General features: G+C 41.0%; 1 protein-coding gene across 2 annotated transcripts in view; it reads left to right on the forward strand.

The window, feature by feature from the left end:
- The first annotated feature begins 646 nt into the window (after positions 1 to 646).
- The window catches only part of CD48 (CD48 molecule), a 32,209-nt gene continuing 14,242 nt past the window's right edge, over positions 647 to 18,613 (forward strand). The window contains exons 1-2 of one of the 2 annotated variants that reach the window (XM_073221268.1): positions 647 to 908; positions 17,406 to 17,708. In XM_073221268.1, coding sequence (XP_073077369.1) covers positions 827 to 908; positions 17,406 to 17,708 — 385 coding nt within the window. In that variant the 5' untranslated portion in view covers positions 647 to 826. The remainder of the gene's footprint in view (positions 909 to 17,405; positions 17,709 to 18,613) is intronic. The other variant, XM_017669709.3, reaches the window with a different exon arrangement.

Here is an 18,613-nt window from a genome sequence, read left to right on the forward strand (position 1 = left end):
TTTTTATTGGTCACTTCTATGTTGAGAATCAGAAATGTCCCCAATTTGGAAATAGTTACATATATGCTGTGTTGGGGACTACAGCTTGCCTAGTGGGTCCCCAAAGTGCTCTGGGTAGGCAGATAATATACGTACATTCACGATGGATGGCCTGAAATTTCTTAAGAGGCCACAAGGCTGGGGAATCCATTCTCAGAGGCCAAGAAATCTTGCTTTTCTATTGTTCAGTGAATAGTAGTGAATAGGCCAATGTAAACATCCCAACAGTGAATTTTAGGTAAGGGAGGAAGAGCCAGGGTGGGCTCAGTGGGTGGGAGAGGGAGCACAGAGGCTGGGCAGGTAGATTTCCCAACGCTTCTGCTCTGAGTGAGACTCACTCACATGTGACCTACTCCTCCCATGACTGAGTTGGCTCAGACCAGAAATCCCCTGTGGTCTTGGGAGGGGTACCTGCTAATTTTAGCCTCTGGGTTAATCAGGGTGATTACTACCTGGGAAACCAGAAGAAGATGATCTCTATCAGGCACTTTTAATCTTTTCTGAGCAATGACCCCGCTGAGAATCCAACAGAACCTGTGGATCTTCTCCCCAGGAAACTGAACAAAATCATTCCTTCCATCTCTGTGGTGTCCTCAGATTAACAAATCTACTGGGCTTCCTGTTTTCCGGTGTCGGTCCCCGCCCATGGTTGCTGACTGGTGACACACTATCAGTGGGTGTTTTCCTCTAAGCCTGGGCCATGAATTTGAGCGCGCTGGGGTCCTCAGTGCCTGCCTAGCCTGGCTCTGGCAAGTCTCCAGCATTCCTGAGCAGCTCGGAGAGTAGCATGTGTTCCAAAAGGTGTGATGAGCGCCTGGCTCTGAAATTTCTACTGCAGCTTCACTTGTTCCTGGCAACGAGCACTCAAGGTACTTTCCACAAACTGTCTGCTTATCACTGTGACCCCACGGCCCAGTCAGGTGAAAACAGGGCTCCGGGGTGTGCGCAGCCCTGGAAGTGGAGCGTGTTCTCCAGGCAGGAGATGCTTCAATCCTGGTAGCAGAGCTGTGGTGAGTGGGGAGACTTCCTTAGCCTTGGAGAATCGGGCTCCATTTTTCCCAAAGAGACGTGAGAAAAAAAGGACCCTGGGTAGATGGAGAAGTAGGCCCCTTGGGTTTAGTCCCATGGTTTGTGGTCTGCGAGTTCTTTTGTGTATGTTTTTTGAATAAGAGGAACCCCCCCCTCCACTGATAGCTGCCATGGTTTATGCTCAGTTCACTGTGCTCCCTGGAGCATTCTTAGATAGCCCTGTCCTTGCAAGGAGTTGTGTCTGAGCAAAAGAAAATGACATTGTCATTGCTCCAAAGAGATGAAAACTGTAGGAAAGAAAGCTTGGAAAGGATTGTTCTGTCTAGTGTCACTGAACAAGAGAGAGCAGAGGTCTGAGGTGCCTCAACATTAAAGGAACCCAGACATCTGGTGGTTGAGAGGAAGGGTTCGGGCCTCTGCCATGGGCTTGTTCTGGCTCCTGTGTGCCCAGGGACTGAGCTAACTTCCCTTTGCTTGATGCAGATGCCTAACCCTCCAGCACCTGTCCTTTAGGCCAGCTGCAAAGAGGGAGTTAAGTTATTGCCTTTCTCCCTCTAATAAATACGTTTTTCACTTATGGCATTTTTCATGCTTACCACCAGGGGAGAAAAATAGGCAAAAAATGAAGAAACACAACATCTTAAAATTCTGATAGTATATAACTTTTAGGACTATGAGACAGTGATGCTTGGAGGAGACCCTGCTAACTGCTCCCTTAGGGCCTCTCAAGGTGGCGATGCTTTGGATCGGGCTGATGACTCTAAGTCTGGAGACGTGAAATCTTCAGGGCACTAGTAACTGTATGAGCTCTGTGGGGCTGACTCAACCCACAGGACACTGATTCGGCCTTGGGAGTAGGCACGGACATGAACCATTCATCCCACTGTTGGGGAAGCTAGAGCTGACAAGATAACTGGAATATTTCAGGACTCTGTAGACATGAGCTCAATGTATCTAAATCGCTTTGTGCATAGATTCTGCCTACAGGTGGTCATTTTATCCCCAGATTCTGACTTCCTCCCTATTAACCACATTCCGACTAAACTTAAATTTCCTGTTCGCCTTGAAGGAGGTGTTTTCCCTCTTCCCTCGAAGTCTCTGTACTTACCTTTTCTCCTGCTTAGAATTCCCTGTACCTTCCCCTCACCTTGGCCTTTCTTAGGCTTCTGTTTTCATGGGACTTCCTCCTGGAGATCTCAGGCTCCAAATGATGGTTGCTGAATTGCTTGCCTGATTATTTCCTTCCTTGAGCTCCTTGAGGACAGAGACCGTGTGCAGTGTGCTTAGCACAACGAACTTAGCACTGTGTCTGGAACGTAGTCTGGGCTCAGTAAGTAATTGTTGAATATATGAATGGATGACTTCACAGAACTTCCTTTCAGGCAGTACATCCAGATCTTCCCAGACGTATAGTAGTTCTCTATTCCCCAGAAAGGGATACTATTGTGTAAAAATTTGAGAAGCACATTTACATTGTTTTTTTTAATTGAAGTATCATTGATACACAATCTTGTATTGGTTTCAAGTATATAACACAGTGGTTCAGCAGTTACCGGTATTATTAAATCCTCATCCCCACTAGTGTGGTTACCATCTATCAACATAGCAACATGCTACAGACGCTTTGGTTGCTCCCATACTTTGGCTATAGTAAATAATGTGGTAATAAACATAGGGGTGCATATATCTTTTCAAATCAGGGATTTTGTTTTCTTCAGGTAAATTCCTAGAAGTGGAATTACTGGGTCATATGATGGTTCTATTTTTAGTTTTTTTTTTATTAAAGTATCATTGATATACAATTTTTAAATTAAGGTATTATTAATATATACTCTTATGAAGGTTTCACATGAAAAAACAATGTGGTTACTACATTTACCCATTTGTCAAGTCCCCATCCATACCCCGATGCAGTCACTGTCCATCAGTGTAGTAAGATGCCACAAATGCACTATTTGCCTTCTCCGTACTACACTGTCTTCCCCGTGACCCCCCACACTATGTGTACTAAACATAATACCCCTCAATCCCCTTCTCCCTCCCTCCACACCTGCCCTCCCACGCCCTTCCCCTTTGGTAACCGCTAGTCCCTTCTTGGAGTCTGTGAGTCTGCTGCTGTTTTGTTCCTTCAGTTTTGCTTTGTTGTTACACTCCACAAATAAGGGAAATCATTTGGCACTTCTCTTTCTCCACCTGGCTTATTTCACTGAGCATAATACCCTTCAGCTCCATCCATGTTGTTGCAAATGGTAGGATTTGTTTCTTTCTCATGGCTGAATAGTATTCTATTGTGTATATGTACGCCTTCTTTACCCATTCATCTACTGATGGACACAGGTTGCTTCCATATCTTGGCTATTGTAAATAGTGCTGCAGTAAACATAGGGGTGCATGTCTGTTTGAATCTGAGAACTTGTATTCTTTGGGTAAATTCCAAGGAGTGGGATTCCTGGGTCAAATGGTATTTCTTAATTTTAGTTTTTTGAGGATCCTCCATTTTGCTTTCCACAATGGTTGAATTAGCTTACATTCCCACCAGCAGTGTAGGAGGGTTCCCCTTTCTCCACATCCTCGCCAGCATTTGTTGTTCTTGGTCTTTTTGATGCTGGCCATCCTTACTGGTGTGAGGTGATATCTCACTGTGGTTTTAATTTGCATTTCCCTGATGATTAGTGATGTGGAGCATCTTTTCATGTGTCTGTTGGTCATCTGAATTTCTTCTCTGGAGAATTATCTGTTCATATCCTCCACCCATTTTTTTTTTTGATAGGGCATCTCTCATATTCATTGATCAAATGGTTGTTAACAACAATAAAATTCTGTATAGGGGGGTCAATGCTCAATGCACAATCATAAATCCATCCCAAGCCTAATTCTTGTCAGTCTCCAATCTTCTGAAGCATAACGAACAAGTTCTTACATGATGAACAAATTCTTACATAGTGAATAAGTTCTTACATGGTGAACAGTACAAGGGCAGTCATCACAGAAACTTTCGGTTTTGATCACGCATTATGAACTATGAACAATCAGGTCAAATATGAATATTCGTTTGATTTTTATACTTGATTTATATGTGGATCCCACATTTCTCCCTTTATTATTATTATTTTTTTATTTTTAATAAAATGCTGAAGTGGTAGGTGGATGCAAGATAAAGGTAGAAAATATAGTTTAGTGTTGTAAGAGAGCAATTGTAGATGATCAGGTGTGTGCCTGTAGACTATGTGTTAATCCAAGCTAGACAGGGGCAATAAAACATCCACGGATGCAGAAGATTTCTCTCAAAACAGGGGGGGCTGAGGCTCTAAGCCTCACCTCTGTTGATCCCCAATTTCTCACCTGATGGCCCCCCTGCGACTGTGCCTGTCTTAGGTTGCTCCTCCCTTGAGAAATCTTACCCATCTCTGGCTAACCAGTAGTCTTCCGGGGCCATACAGGGGAATGTAAAGTTGGTAAGTGAGAGAGAAGCCCTATTGTTTGAAAAGGTTTGCTTTTTACTTCTTTGCAGATTTATGCCCTGTGGCTTCTATGCCCAGCATTTGTCTTGAGGTATCTTTACTACTTGGAGGAATTATGATACTCAGTAAATTCGATATGAGGCACGAATTCTATTTAAGGGTTGTAATTAGGAAGGAAGAAGAAAAGCTATAGAGGTAGCAGACAGAAGAAAACATGGGAGGATTGATTATTTCTTTGACATATCTTCTTGTAGAGTAACTTAAGCATGTATAGGTTTTAAACTACTAATTAAATTGCACACACACATTAACATAATAGGAATACAGTTACATAGCCAAAGCAGATCTATAATTACCAGCCATCTCCAGTGAAGCCAAGAAAAACAGTTAGGCACCCTGGGCATTTGTGAGAATTTGTCTATGATATGATGGATATTGTCCAACTGTACTTGAACAGTCTGAGAGAAATCAGACAAATTAAAACAACCCATTCCTGGGAACTGTTCACATCCCATATGTTCTTTGAACAGTAGATAGTCTGTAGTTGTAAGATTTTGGAGCGCTACACCTTGCACTTCTCCTAATTCTTGATTGAGTTCCAATAGTATAGATCCAGTCAAATTTGTTGTTTTACTGAAAGCACAGGCCAGCTTAGATATCTGTTTCTTCATTCCAATGGCAAGTCCAGGAAACGGTGGGATGGATGCAGCTACAACTGCAGCATCGCCTGGATCTTTGTTGAGGTTTTTTGATGAACATCTTCTGGTATGACTCTTCCAGAGAGTGCTGATGTTGGAAGTCCTTCTTCATATTGTATCTAAGTTCATTTTCTGGGTAGCAAAATTAGGCTTTGATCCTCTGTATAAACACAAACAGACCCTTTGCCCACACTTTGATATGCCCTTTATACCATTGTGTAGAACTCATTGGAGGTCACCACACAGGAACTGCTTTTGTTTTTTTAAGAGAAAGGAATATTATCAGAAAAGTGTACATCCATAGACGATCATCTGACACCCTTTAAGTGATCAAAATTAAGGATATTTAAAGCATGCATAAATCGTTGATTTACAGTTAGTTTTATCCTATCAAGGAGTAATCCCCCTTTTTTTTCTTTCTTTCTTTTTTTAATCTTTAATCTACACTTACATGAAGAATATTATGTTTACTAGGCTCTCCCCTATACCAGGTCCCCCCTATGAACCACTTTACAGTTACTGTCCATCAGCATAGCAAAATGTTGTAGAATCACTACTTGTCTTCTCTGTGTTGTACAGCCCTCCCCTTTCTCCCACCCCCCCATGCATGCTAATCTTAATACAGCCCCTTTCTTCTTCCCCCCCCTTATCCCTCCCTACCCACCCATTCTCCCCAGTCCTTTTCCCTTTGCTACCTGTTAGTCCATTCTTGGGTTCTGTGATTCTGCTGCTGTTTTGTTCCTTCAGTTTTTCCTTTGTTCTTATACTCCACAGATGAGTGAAATCATTTGGTATTTCTCTTTCTCCGCTTGGCTTATTTCACTGAGCATAATACGCTCCAGGTCCATCCATGTTGATGCAAATGGTAAGATTTGCCCTCTTCTTATGGCTGAGTAGTATTCCATTGTGTACATGTACCACATCTTCTTTATCCATTCATCTACTGATGGACATTTAGGTTACTTCCAATTCTTGGCTATTGTAAATAGTGCTGCGATAAACATAGGGGTGCATCTGTCTTTCTCAAACTTGACTGCTGCATTCTTAGGGTAAATTCCTAGGAGTGGAATTCCTGGGTCAAATGGTAGGTCTGTTTTGAGCATTTTGATGAACCTCCATACTGCTTTCCACAATGGTTGAACTAATTTACATTCCCACCAGCAGTGTAGGAGGGTTCCACTTTCTCCACAGTCTCGCCAACATTTGTTGTTGTTTGTCTTTTGGATGGCAGCCATCCTTACTGGTGTGAGGTGATACCTCATTGTAGTTTTAATTTGCATTTCTCTGATAATTAGCCATGTGGAGCATCTTTTCATGTGTCTGTTGGCCATCTGTATTTCTTTTTTAGAGAACTGTCTGTTCAGTTCCTCTGCCCATTTTTTAATTGGGTTATTTGTTTTTTGTTTGTTGAGGCATGTGAGCTCTTTATATACTCTGGACGTCAAGCCTTTATCGGATCTGTCATTTTCAAATATATTCTCCCATAGTGTAGGGTTCCTTTTTGTTCTATTGATGGTGTCTTTTGCTGTACAGAAGCTTTTCAGCTTAATATAGTCCCACTTGTTCATTTTTGCTGTTGTTTTCCTTGCCCGGGGAGATATATTCAAGAAGAGGTCATCATGTTTATGTCTGAAAGATTTTTGCCTATGTCTTTTTCTAAGAGTTTTATGGTTTCATGACTTACATTCAGGTCTTTGATCCATTTTGAATTTACTTTTGTGTATGGGGTTAGACAATGGTCCAGTTTCATTCTCCTACATGTAGCTGTCCAGTTTTGCCAGCACCATCCGTTGAAGAGACTGTCATTTCGCCATTGTATGTCCATGGCTCCTTTATCAAATATTAATTGACCATATACGTTTGGGTTAATGTCTGGAGTCTCTAATCTGTTCCACTGGTCTGTGGCTCTGTTCTTGTGCTTGATTACTATGTCTTGATTACTATGGCTTTGTAGTAGAGCTTGAAGTTGGGGAGTGTGACCCCCCCTACTTTATTCTTCTTTCTCAGGATTGCTTTGGCTATTTGGGGTCTTTGGTGTTTCCATATGAATTTTTGAATTATTTGTTCCAGTTCATTGAAGAATGTTGCTGGTGATTTGATAGGGATTGCGTCAAATCTGTATATTGCTTTGGGCAGGATGGCCATTTTGATGATAATAATTCTCCCTAGCCATGAGCATGGGATGAGTTTCCATTTGTTAGTGTCCCCTTCAATTTCTCTTAAGAGTGACTTGTAGTTTTCAGGGTATAGGTCTTTCACTTCTTTGGTTAGGTTTATTCCTAGGTATTGGTATTTTATTCTTTTTGATGCAATTGTGAATGGAATTGTTTTCCTGATTTCTCTTTCTATTGGTTCATTGTTAGTGTATAGGAAAGCTACAGATTTCTGTGTGTTAATTTTGTATCCTGCAACTTTGCTGTATTCCGATATCAGTTCTAGTAGTTTTGGAGTGGAGTCTTTAGGGTTTTTCATGTATAGTATCATGTCATCTGCAAATAGTGACAGTTTAACTTCTTCTTTACTAATCTGGATTCCTTGTATTTCTTTGTTTTGTCTAATTGCTGTGGCTAGGACCTCCAGTACTATGTTAAATAACAGTGGGGAGAGTGGGCATCCCTGTCTAGTTCCTGATCTCAGAGGAAAAGCTTTCAGCTTCTCGCTGTTCAATATAATGTTGGCTGTGGGTTTATCATAGATGGCCTTTATTATGTTGAGGTACGTGCCCTCTATTCCCATTTTGCTGAGAGTTTTTATCATGAATGGATGTTGAACTTTGTCAAATGCTTTTTCAGCATCTATGGAGATGATCATGTGGTTTTTGTCTTTCTTTTTGCTGATGTGGTGGATGATGTTGATGGAGTTTCGAATGTTGTACCATTCTTGCATCCCTGGGATGAATCCCACTTGGTCATGGTGTATGACCCTTTTGATATGCTGTTGAAATCTGTTTGCTAATATTTTATCGAGTATTTTTGCATCTACATTCATCAGGGATATTGGTCTGTAATTTTCTTTTTTGGTGGGGTCTTTTCCTGGTTTTGGTATTAGGATGATGTTGGCTTCATAGAATGAGTTTGGGAGTATTTCCTCCTCTTCTATTTTTTGGAAAACTTTAAGGAGAATGGGTATTATGTCTTCTCTGTGTGTCTGATAAAATTCCGAGGTAAATCCATCCGGTCCCGGGGTTTTGTTCTTGGGTAGTTTTTTGATTACCGTTTCAATTTCTTTGCTCGTAATTGGTTTGTTTAACTTTTGTGTTTCTTCCTTGGTCAGTCTTGGGAGGTTGTATTTTTCTAGGAAGTTGTCCATTTCTTCTAGGTTTTCCAGCTTGTTGGCATATAGATTTTCATAGTAGTCTTTAATAATTCTTTGTATTTCTGTGGAGTCTGTCGTGATTTTTCCATTCTCATTTCTGATTCTGTTGATTTATGTTGATTCTCTTTTCTCTTAATAAGTTCGGCTAGAGGCTTATCTATTTTGTTTATTTTCTCAAAGAACCAGCTCTTGGTTTCGTTGATTTTTGCTATTGTTTTATTCTTCTCAATTTTGTTTATTTCTTCCCTGATCTTTATTATGTCTCTCCTTCTGCTGACTTCAGGCCTCATTTGTTCTTCTTTTTCCAGTTTTGATAATTGTGATGTTAGACTATTCATTTGGGATTGTTCTTCCTTCTTCAAGTGTGCCTGGATCGCGATATACTTTCCTCTTAAGACTGCTTTCGCTGTGTCCCACAGAAGTTGGGGCTTTGTGTTGTTGTTGTCATTTGTTTCTATATATTCCTTGATCTCTATTTTGATTTATTCATTGATCCATTGATTATTTAGAAGCATGTTGTTAAGCCTCCATGTGTTTGTGAGCCTTTTTGTTTTCTTTGTAGAATTTATTTCTAGTTTTATACCTTTGTGGTCTGAAAAATTGGTTGGTAGAATTTCAATATTTTGGAATTTACTGAGGCTCTTTTTGTGGGCTAGTATGTGGTCTATTCTGGAGAATGTTCCATGTGCACTTGAGAAGAATGTATATCCTGTTGCTTTTGGATGTAGAGTTCTATAGATGTCTATTAGGTCCATCTGTTCTAGTGTGTTGTTCAGTGCCTCTGTGTCCTTACTTATTTTCTGCCTGGTGGATCTATTCTTTGGGGTGAGTGGTGTGTTGAAGTCTCCTAAAATGAATGCATTGCAGTCTATTTCCCTCTTTAGTTCTGTTAGTATTTGTTTCACATATGCTGGTGCTCCTGTGTTGGGTGCATATATATTTAGAATGCTTATATCCTCTTCTTGGGTGGAGCCGTTTATCATTATGTAGTGTCCTTCTTTATCTCTTGTTACTTTCTTTGTTTTGAAGTCTATTTTGTCTGATATTAGTAGTGCAACCCCTGCTTTCTTCTCGCTGTTGTTTGCCTGAAATATGTTTTTCCATCCCTTGACTTTTAGTCTGTGCATGTCTTTGGGTTTGAGATGAGTTTCTTGTAAGCAGCATATAGATGGGTCTTGCTTTTTTATCCATTCTGTTACTCTGTGTCTTTTGATTGGTTCATTAAGTCCATTTACATTTAGGGTGACTATTGAGAGATATGTATTTTTTGCCATTGCAGGCTTTAAGTTTGTGGTTACCAAAGGTTCAAAGTTAGCCTCTTTAGTATCTTACTGCCTAACTTAGCTCGCTTATTGAGCTGTTATATACACTGTCTGGAGATTCTTTTCTTCTCTCCCTTCTTATTCCTCCTCCTCCATTCTTCATATGTTGTGTGTTTTGTTCTGTGCTCTTTCTAGGAGTGCTCCCATCTAGAGTAGTCCCTGTAAGATGCCCTGTAGAGGTGGTTTGTGGGAAGCAAATTCCCTCAGCTTTTGCTTGTCTGGGAATTGTTTAATCCCGCCATCATATTTAAATGATAGTTGTGCTGGATACAGTATCCTTGGTTCAAGGCCCTTCTGTTTCATTGTATTAAATATCTCATGCCATTCTCTTCTGCCCTGTAGGGTTTCTGTCGAGAAGTCTGATGATAGCCTGATGGGTTTTCCTTTATAGGTGACCTTTTTCTCTCTAGCTGCCTTTAAAACTCTTTCCTTGTCCTTGATCCTTGCCATTTTAATTACTATGTGTCTTGGTGTTGTCCTCCTTGGATCCTTTCTGTTGGGGGTTCTGTGTATTTCCGTGGTCTGTTTGATTATTTCCTCCCCCAGTTTGGGGAAGTTTTCAGCAATTATTTCTTCAAAGACACTTTCTATCCCTTTTCCTCTCTCTTCTTCTGCTACCCCTATAATATGGATATTGTTCATTTTGGATTGGTCACATAGTTCTCTTAGTATTATTTCATTCCTCGAGATCCTTTTATCTCTCTCTATGTCAGCTTCTATAAGTTCCTGTTCTCTGGTTTGTATTCCTTCAATGGCCTCTTGCATCTTATCCATTCTGCTTATAAATCCTTCCAGGGATTGTCTCACTTCTGTGATCTCCTTCCTGGCATCTGTGATCTCCCTCTGGACTTCATCCCATTGCTCTTCCATTTTTCTCTGCATCTCCGTCAGCATATTCATCATTTTTATTTTGAATTCTTTTTCAGGAAGACTGGTTAGGTCTGTCTCCTTCTCTGGTGTTGTCTCTGTGATCTTCGTCTGCCTGAAGTTTTGCCTTTTCATGGTGATAGAGATAGTTTGCAGAGCTGGCACAAGTGACGGCTGGAAGAACTTCCCTTCTTGTTGGTTTGTGGCCTTCCTCTCCTGGGAGAACAGCGACCTCTAGTGGCTTGTGCTGGGCAGCTGTGCACAGACAGGGCCTCTGCTTCCTGCTCAGCTGCTATGGAGTTTATCTCCGCTGTCGTGGTGGGCGTGCCCCTGCTCCGGATGCTGCTCCAAAATGGTGGAGCCCCGTTGGAGGGGGAGCAGCAGGGAGGCTATTTATCTCCGTAAGGGGCCTCTGTGCTCCCTGCTGCCCAGGGGGTTAGAGTGCCCAGAGATCCCCAGATTTCCTGCCTCTGGACTAAGTGTCCTGCCCTGCCCCTTTAAGACTTCCAAAAAGCACTCTCCAAACCAAAACAACAACAGCAACAAAAAAAATTAAATAAATAATTTTAAAAAAGAAAAACGCATGATTTTCTTTGTCCTCAGGTGCCGGTCTCAGGCACCCGCTCAGCGATCTTGGTGCTGTGTTTCCCTAGTATTGGGGTCCCTGTTTCTTTATGACTTCCTAAAAGCACTCGCCAAAAAAAAAAAAAAAGAGGAAAAAAAAATGGCCACTCCATTTATTTGTTCTCTGACGTCGGCCTCAGGCACCTGCTCACCGGTCCTGCTGCCCTGTTTCCCTAGTATCCAGGACCCCACGCATGCACTGTGTCTGCACTCTGGTCTGGATGGCTGGGGCTGGGTGTTCAGCAGTCCTGGACTCCTTCTCCCTCCTGCTCTGACTCCTCTCCTACTGCCGGGAGCTGGGGGGAGGGGCGCTTGGGTCCCGCCGGGCTGGGGCTTGTATCTTACCCCCTTCACGAGGTGCTGAGTTCTTGCAGATGTGGATGTGGTCTGGATGTTGTCCTGTGTCCTCTGGTCTTTATTCTAGGTAGAGTTGTCTTTGTTATATTTTCATAGATATATGTGGTTTTGGGAGGAGATTTCTGCTGCTCTACTCATGCCACCATCTTGGCTCCCCTATTTTTATTTTTTTGAGGAACCTCCATACTGCTCTCCACAGTGGCTGCACCAATTGACATTCCTACTGTGTAGTTCCCTTTTCTCCACATTCTTGCCAACACCTGTTATTTCTTTTGGATAGTGGCCATTCTAACTGGTGTACCGTGATATCTCATTGTGGTTTTGAATTGCATTTCCCTGATGATTGGGGATGTGGAGCATCTTTTAATGTGCCTATTGGCCACCTGTATTTATTTCTTCTTTGAAAAAATGTCTGTTCAGGTCCTCTGCCCATTTTTTAGTTTGTTTTTTTTTTGGTGTTGAGGTATATGAGTTCTTCATATATTTTGGTTGTGAAAAAGCACTTTTAAATTTCCTCCTCCATTTCTCATACTTACATTTTTCAGCTCTCTGACCTCAGGCTCCCCTCACCCCCTAATTACTAGGCATCTTCTCCATCTCCCACAGCACTTAGCAGAGTGCAGTAGAAACAGCACATACTGGAAATCAGAAGGCTTAGGTTCTACCTGAGGTTTGTGCCATGGGATTTTCTAGAAATCATAAATGCTTCCTGAGCCTCAGCTTCCTCAGCTCTCTAATGGGCATGGTAATATGCTTCCCATTTCTTCAAGAGGTTATTATTAAGATCAAATCAAATGAAGAATGTGAAAGTGCTTTGCAGTTGTGCTACACAGTCTGAGACAGGTGAGAGCCTGGGAAGAGTATAAATAAACTCAAAATCTCAAAGCTCTTTCCTTAGCACCAGACCTGAATTTTTAACTGCTTTTAAAGTATCCTCCAGACTCTTCAAACACATATCTAAAACCAAACTAGCTTTCTTTGCTCCAGCTATCTACTGCTGTGTAACAAGCTATCCATCACTGTGGCTTAAAATAATAACAATAATTTATTGTGCCCATGAACCTGGGGGTAGACGGTGCTCAGCACCGTGGGTATCTCGTGTGTATGCAACCAGAACATGGCGAGGCCTGGGGTTATTTCTAAAGCTTCTTACTCACGTGGCTGGTGCCTAGACTGAGCAAGACTCAAACAGCTTGTTGGCTGAGCTTCTTCACAGAAGCTGAAGCCTCCCAAAGTGAGTGTCCTAGAAGAAACAGGCAAATGCTGCGTGGTCATTTCTAACCTAGCTTTGCAAGTCACACTTCTGCTGCATTCTGTTCATTGAGGTAACCATCAAGGGGGAAGGGACATAGACTCTACCTCTTGATGGGAGGAGTGTCCAAAAATCTGTAGACTTTAAGGAAGTTATTATAGTTGCTATTCCTCAGCTCTTTCTTGTTTCAACAAATGGCATTTCTATGTCTAATTGCCCAAGCCAGAATTCTAGGAGTTATCCTCACCATCTTTGTTTTCCCTTGCCTCTCACAGCCAATGAATTAATCATGTTAATCTGGCTTTCAAAAATATCTCTCAAATATATCTAATTCCTTCTACCTCCACCACCAGATCAAGCTACTTATTGTAGATCAAGAAACAATTTTCTCTAATCCAATTACTACAATAGTTTCCTTATTTTATTTTTTAATTCTATTTTCTGTCCTTTTTATTCTACTGTCTTTGTCTAGCCTAAACCTCACACTGCTGTCAGTAAAAATTTTCTAAAAATGGTTATCTGTGTATTATATTCTTCTTTTAAAGACTCTTCAATAGCCACCATGGTTACTGGGAGAGTTACAGCAGAAACTCTGAGCAAGAAGTTCACACTTACTAAACAGCCAGTTCTTACCCTCCCCTAGTCTATGCTCTAACTGAACTTTACTTTCACTTCCTTAAATGAATCTTGCCTATGTGGTCTCTGGGCACTTGATGCTATTTTTACTTTTTCCCCTCTGGTTGGAACACTCATTACTCCCAGACCCCATCTTCCCCTGGCTAATTTCTACAATGCCTACTCACACTTCCTATGGAAGCCATTCCTAATCCCTAAATTCAAGTGACAAGCTCCCTTTTTTGTGCTCTCTTGGCATACCGTGTTTTCCTTATCCTAACATTATCACTAACAGTGGAATCATTGATTAATTGTCTGTATCCACTAGAGCAGAAGCTCCAATAGAAGGGCAGGAGTTAACATTTATCTTATTGTAATGTGTGGTGCCTGTCACAGAGCCTTGACCCATTGCAATCTGGCCTATTAAACTCATTAGACTTCACATCTGGGAAATGGTAAACTGTTCATCTTGTCACCCATGGTACAAATCTGGGGTCTTTAGATCTATTGCCAAATCACTTCCTTAAGATAGGAAGCAGTTCAAGGTGGTGGTGTAGGAAGATCCTGACTTCATCTCCTCCTACAGACACAAGAAATTTACAGCTATATATAGAACAGCTCCCTCTGAAAAGAACCCGAGAACTAACTGAACAGCTACCCCACAATACAGGATAAAAGGGCCACATGAGATGGGTAGGAGAAGCAGAGATGCAGGCTTGCCAAAAACCCCATCCCCAGCATGGTGACCCACCATGGGAGCAATCCCACAAATATAGAACTCCTCCCTGAGGAGTGAGTGGTTTGTGTCCCACATCAAGCATCCCAACCGTTGGCACCTGCACTGGAGAAATGAACCCCCAAATGTCTGGTGTATTGAAAAGAAATGGGGCTTATACTCAGGGGAACCATAGTACTATAAGGAATGGAGATTCCACTCTCACAGGGCTTGTGTGCAGACTCATTCACCCAGGACCCAGCAGAAAAGTAAGAGTTTGAAAAGCCCTTATATCACACATGAAGGAGATTCACTTGCTGATTTTGAAGCATCTGCCAGAGGGGCCAGTCTTTTGGGCCTCTCCAGGGATGGAGGCACTAGGCAGTGCCTTTTAAACATTCTCCCTCTACCTCGCTAGTGCTGGTGTGGCAGGTGCAGTTTTTTGAACTGTCACTCTAACCTGCTAGTGCCTGTCTCCTCACCCCAAACCCCTCCACTGCCACAGCCTGTCAGAGGTGGCAGGTAAGAGTCCCATTGATCTGAAACAATTCAAGAGACAGTTCAAGAGAAAACCAAGAACTAAGGCATGGTTAAACACTAATGTTCATCACCCATACAAGGCCACCTCTTCAAGACTGGGAGAGAGAGCTGTTTCACCCAATACATAGAAACAGACACAGGGTCAAGCAATGAGGAAAACAGGAAAAAATAGGAATATGTTACAATTGAAATAACAAGATAAAACCCCATAAAAAAAGCTAAACAAAGATAAATAACCCATCTGATAAAGAGTTCAATGTAATCATCATATACTCATTGAACTTGGGAGAAGAATGAACACAGAGAGAACATTAACAAAGAGATAGACTAGATAAGAAATTACCACACAGAAGTCACAGAGCTTAAAAATACAATAACTGGAATGAAAAGTACATGGGTTCAACAGCAGACTGGATAAAGCAGAAGAAAGAATCAATGATCCAGAAGACAGAGCAGCGGAACTCCCCAGACAGCAGCAAAAAGTAAAAATAATTTTAAAAAGTGGAGATAACTTAAGGGACCTGTGGGATAGTATCAAGTAGATTAACATTTGCATTATAGGGTTTCCAGAAGAAGAAGAGAGAGAAAGGGGCAGAAAACTTATTTGAATAAATAAGGGCTGAAAACTTCCCTAACCTGGGGAAGGAAACACATCCAGGAAGCCCAGAGAGCTCCATGCAAGACCCAGAAAGACCTACACCAAGATACATTATAATCATAATGTCAAAAGTTAAATAGAGACTCTTTAAATCAGCAAGACAAAAGAACTTGTTATGTATAGGGAGCCCCCATAAAACTGTAAACAGATTTCTGAGAAGAAACTTTGCAGGACAGAAGGGAGTGGCATGATATAATCAAAGTGCTGAAAGGAAAAAACTTCCAACCAAAGATACTCTACCTAACAAGGTTATCATTAAGAATTGAAGGACAGTGTTTTCCAGACAAACAAAACTAAAAGAGTTCATTACTAAACTGGCCCTACAAGAAATGTTAAAGGGACCTTTTTAAGCTGAAACGAAAGGGCATTATTTAGCGATAAGCAAATATAAAAGTAAAAATCTCATTGGTAATGGTAAATACATAGTAAAGGAAATGGATTAATCACATATAAAGCTAGTTTGTAGGTTAAAAGACAAAAGCAATAAAACAACTATAACTGAGATAATTCATTAAGGGTTACATGAAATAAAAAGATCTAAAAGGTGACATCAAAAATATAAAACTTGGGGGGGGTGAGTAAAAATGCAGTTTTAGAATGTGTTTAAACTTAACTTGCTATCAACTTAAAATAGACTGTTAAATATAAAGGCTATTATATATAAATCTCATGTTAACCACAAAGCAAAATCCATAATAGATACACAAAAGATACTGGGAAAGGAATCTAAGTATGACACTACAGAAAGTCTTCAAACCATAAGAAAGAAAGCAATAGAAACAAAAACAAATGGGACAACATCAAACTCAAAGCCATCTTCGTAGTGGTGGGAACCATCAACAAAATGAAAAGGCAACCTACTTGAGTGGCAGAAGACATTGGCAAATCATATGTCCAATAAGGAATAAATGTCTAAAATATATAAAGAACTCATATTGCTCAATAACAAACAAACAAACCAAACAACCTAATAAAAAAAATGGGCAGATAATTGGAATAGACGTATTTCCAAAAGAAGACATACAGATAGCCAGCAGGTCCATGAAATGATGCTCAACATCACTAGTCATCAGAGAAATTCAAATCAAAACCATAATGAAAGATCACTTCATTCTTGTGCTGATATCTCAGTAACAAGTGTTGGTGAGGATGTGGAGAAAAGGGAACCCTGGTGCGCTGTTGGTAGGAATGTAAATTGGTATAGCCACTGTGGAAAACAGTATGGAATTTCCTCAAAAAGTTAAACATAGAACTACTATATGATCCAGCAGTTCCAATTGAGGGTATCTGAAGAAAACAAAAATATTAATTCTAAAAGAAACATGCACCCCTATGTTTATTGTAGCATTATTTACAATAGCCAACATATGGAAGCGACCTAAGTGACCATTGATGGATTAATGTATAAAGAAGATGTGATACATATATGTAATGGAATATTACTCAGCCATAAAAAAGAATGAAATCTTGTCATTTGCACAAACATGGATGGACCATGAGGGTATTATGCTAAGTGAAATAAGCTAGAGAAAATCAAATACTGTATGATTTCACTTATGTGTGGACTCTAAAAATCAAAACAAATGAACAAACAAAACAAAAATGATTTTGACGAGAGAATAGATTGGTGGTTGTCAGAGGGAGGAGGGTAGAAGGTTGGTGAAAGGTCAAGAGGTACAACTTCCAGTTATAAAATAAATAAGTCATGGGGACGTACTGTATAGTATAGTGACGATAGTCAATAATACTGTATCATAAATTTAGAAGTTGCTAAGAAAGTTAAACCTTAAAAAAGTTTTATCACATGAAAAAAATTTGTTTTATAACTTTGTATAGTGATAGATGGTAACTAGACTTACTGTGGTGATCATTTTGCAGTGTATACAAGTGTCAAATCCGGCTCTCATTGACAGGTCATTCAGAACGACTGGTGACTGCCCTCTCTGGAAGCAACGTGAGCCTGCAAATCCACAATCTGCCTAAAAACTGCCAACAACTCACCTGGTTTTACACTACTAACCAGAAGATTGTAGAATGGGAGTTCAACAAGACTAATTACTTCAATTTTAAATTTAAGGACAGGGTCATGCTTGACCATCAAAGTTTTGCACTGTACATCTATAAGGTGCAGAAAGAGGACAGCAGCACCTACCTGGTGAGGGTGTTGAAGGAGGCTGGGGACGAGGAGGAATGGAAGGTCACCCTGCAGGTGTTTGGTGAGTCTGGGGAGCCAGAGGGGAGGTCCTCGCTTTGGAGCCTGCGATGGGCCATTGGGGGGCTTCTCTGGGAGAAGAGCAAAACCTCAGGACAGGCTTAATTCATTTTTCCCGGAGCCAATTCTCCAGCAGACCCAGATCGATAGCCTTGGGACATTGAAAACTTCTGATGTTAGTGAGTCTACGATTTGAAAAGAGGGCAAACAATAGGGATGGTTTGCCTTCTATTCTCTTCATGCTTTCCTGTGTGCAACCAAAATCAGTTCTGAGCTCATCTTAATAATGTATCTGAACAAAAAACTTCATCAGACTTAAGGAAAAAGAAGAGATAAAGGATGGGGAAGGAACTACTAAAGGAGGGTATTTTTTTTTACCTTTTAAAATGGGTGAGATTAAAAACTTGCCCTCATAGCACCAGCTGAGCCAGTATATATGGAATAGGACATTATACTTGGTGTCAGACAGACCCGGGTCCAAAACTCTGGTCAGTAATAACTTACCAGCTGTGTGACCTTGGAGAAAGATGTTAACATCTCTGTGCCCATATTAGGTCAATTTCCTTGGATGGCAAGTAACAGAAAACGATTTGATGTACCTTTAGCAAAAAAAAGGAGATTTTTTTTGGAAGGAACTAGGGCTGTTTAAAACAATTCAAGGAATTTAGAAGAGTCAGGAAGGGCTGAACACATGGAATAATGAGAATCAGGATCGGTCCAGAGCCCCTAGAATAAAGCAGAAATGTGACTCCCAGGAAGGCTTCCGTGGGACTGAGGTTGGCAATTACTACAGAAGAGGCTCCAAGCAGACATCCAGGAGGGGGCTCACCTCAGAGCCGGGGTTCCTTGTCATATTATGAGGATAAGTCTCTCTCTCTCTCCACCTTTCAGGATGGTATGAGAATGAGC

The sequence above is a fragment of the Manis javanica genome, chromosome 14 (genome assembly GCF_040802235.1).
Source record: "Manis javanica isolate MJ-LG chromosome 14, MJ_LKY, whole genome shotgun sequence".
In the NCBI taxonomy this organism is placed as follows: domain Eukaryota; kingdom Metazoa; phylum Chordata; class Mammalia; order Pholidota; family Manidae; genus Manis; species Manis javanica.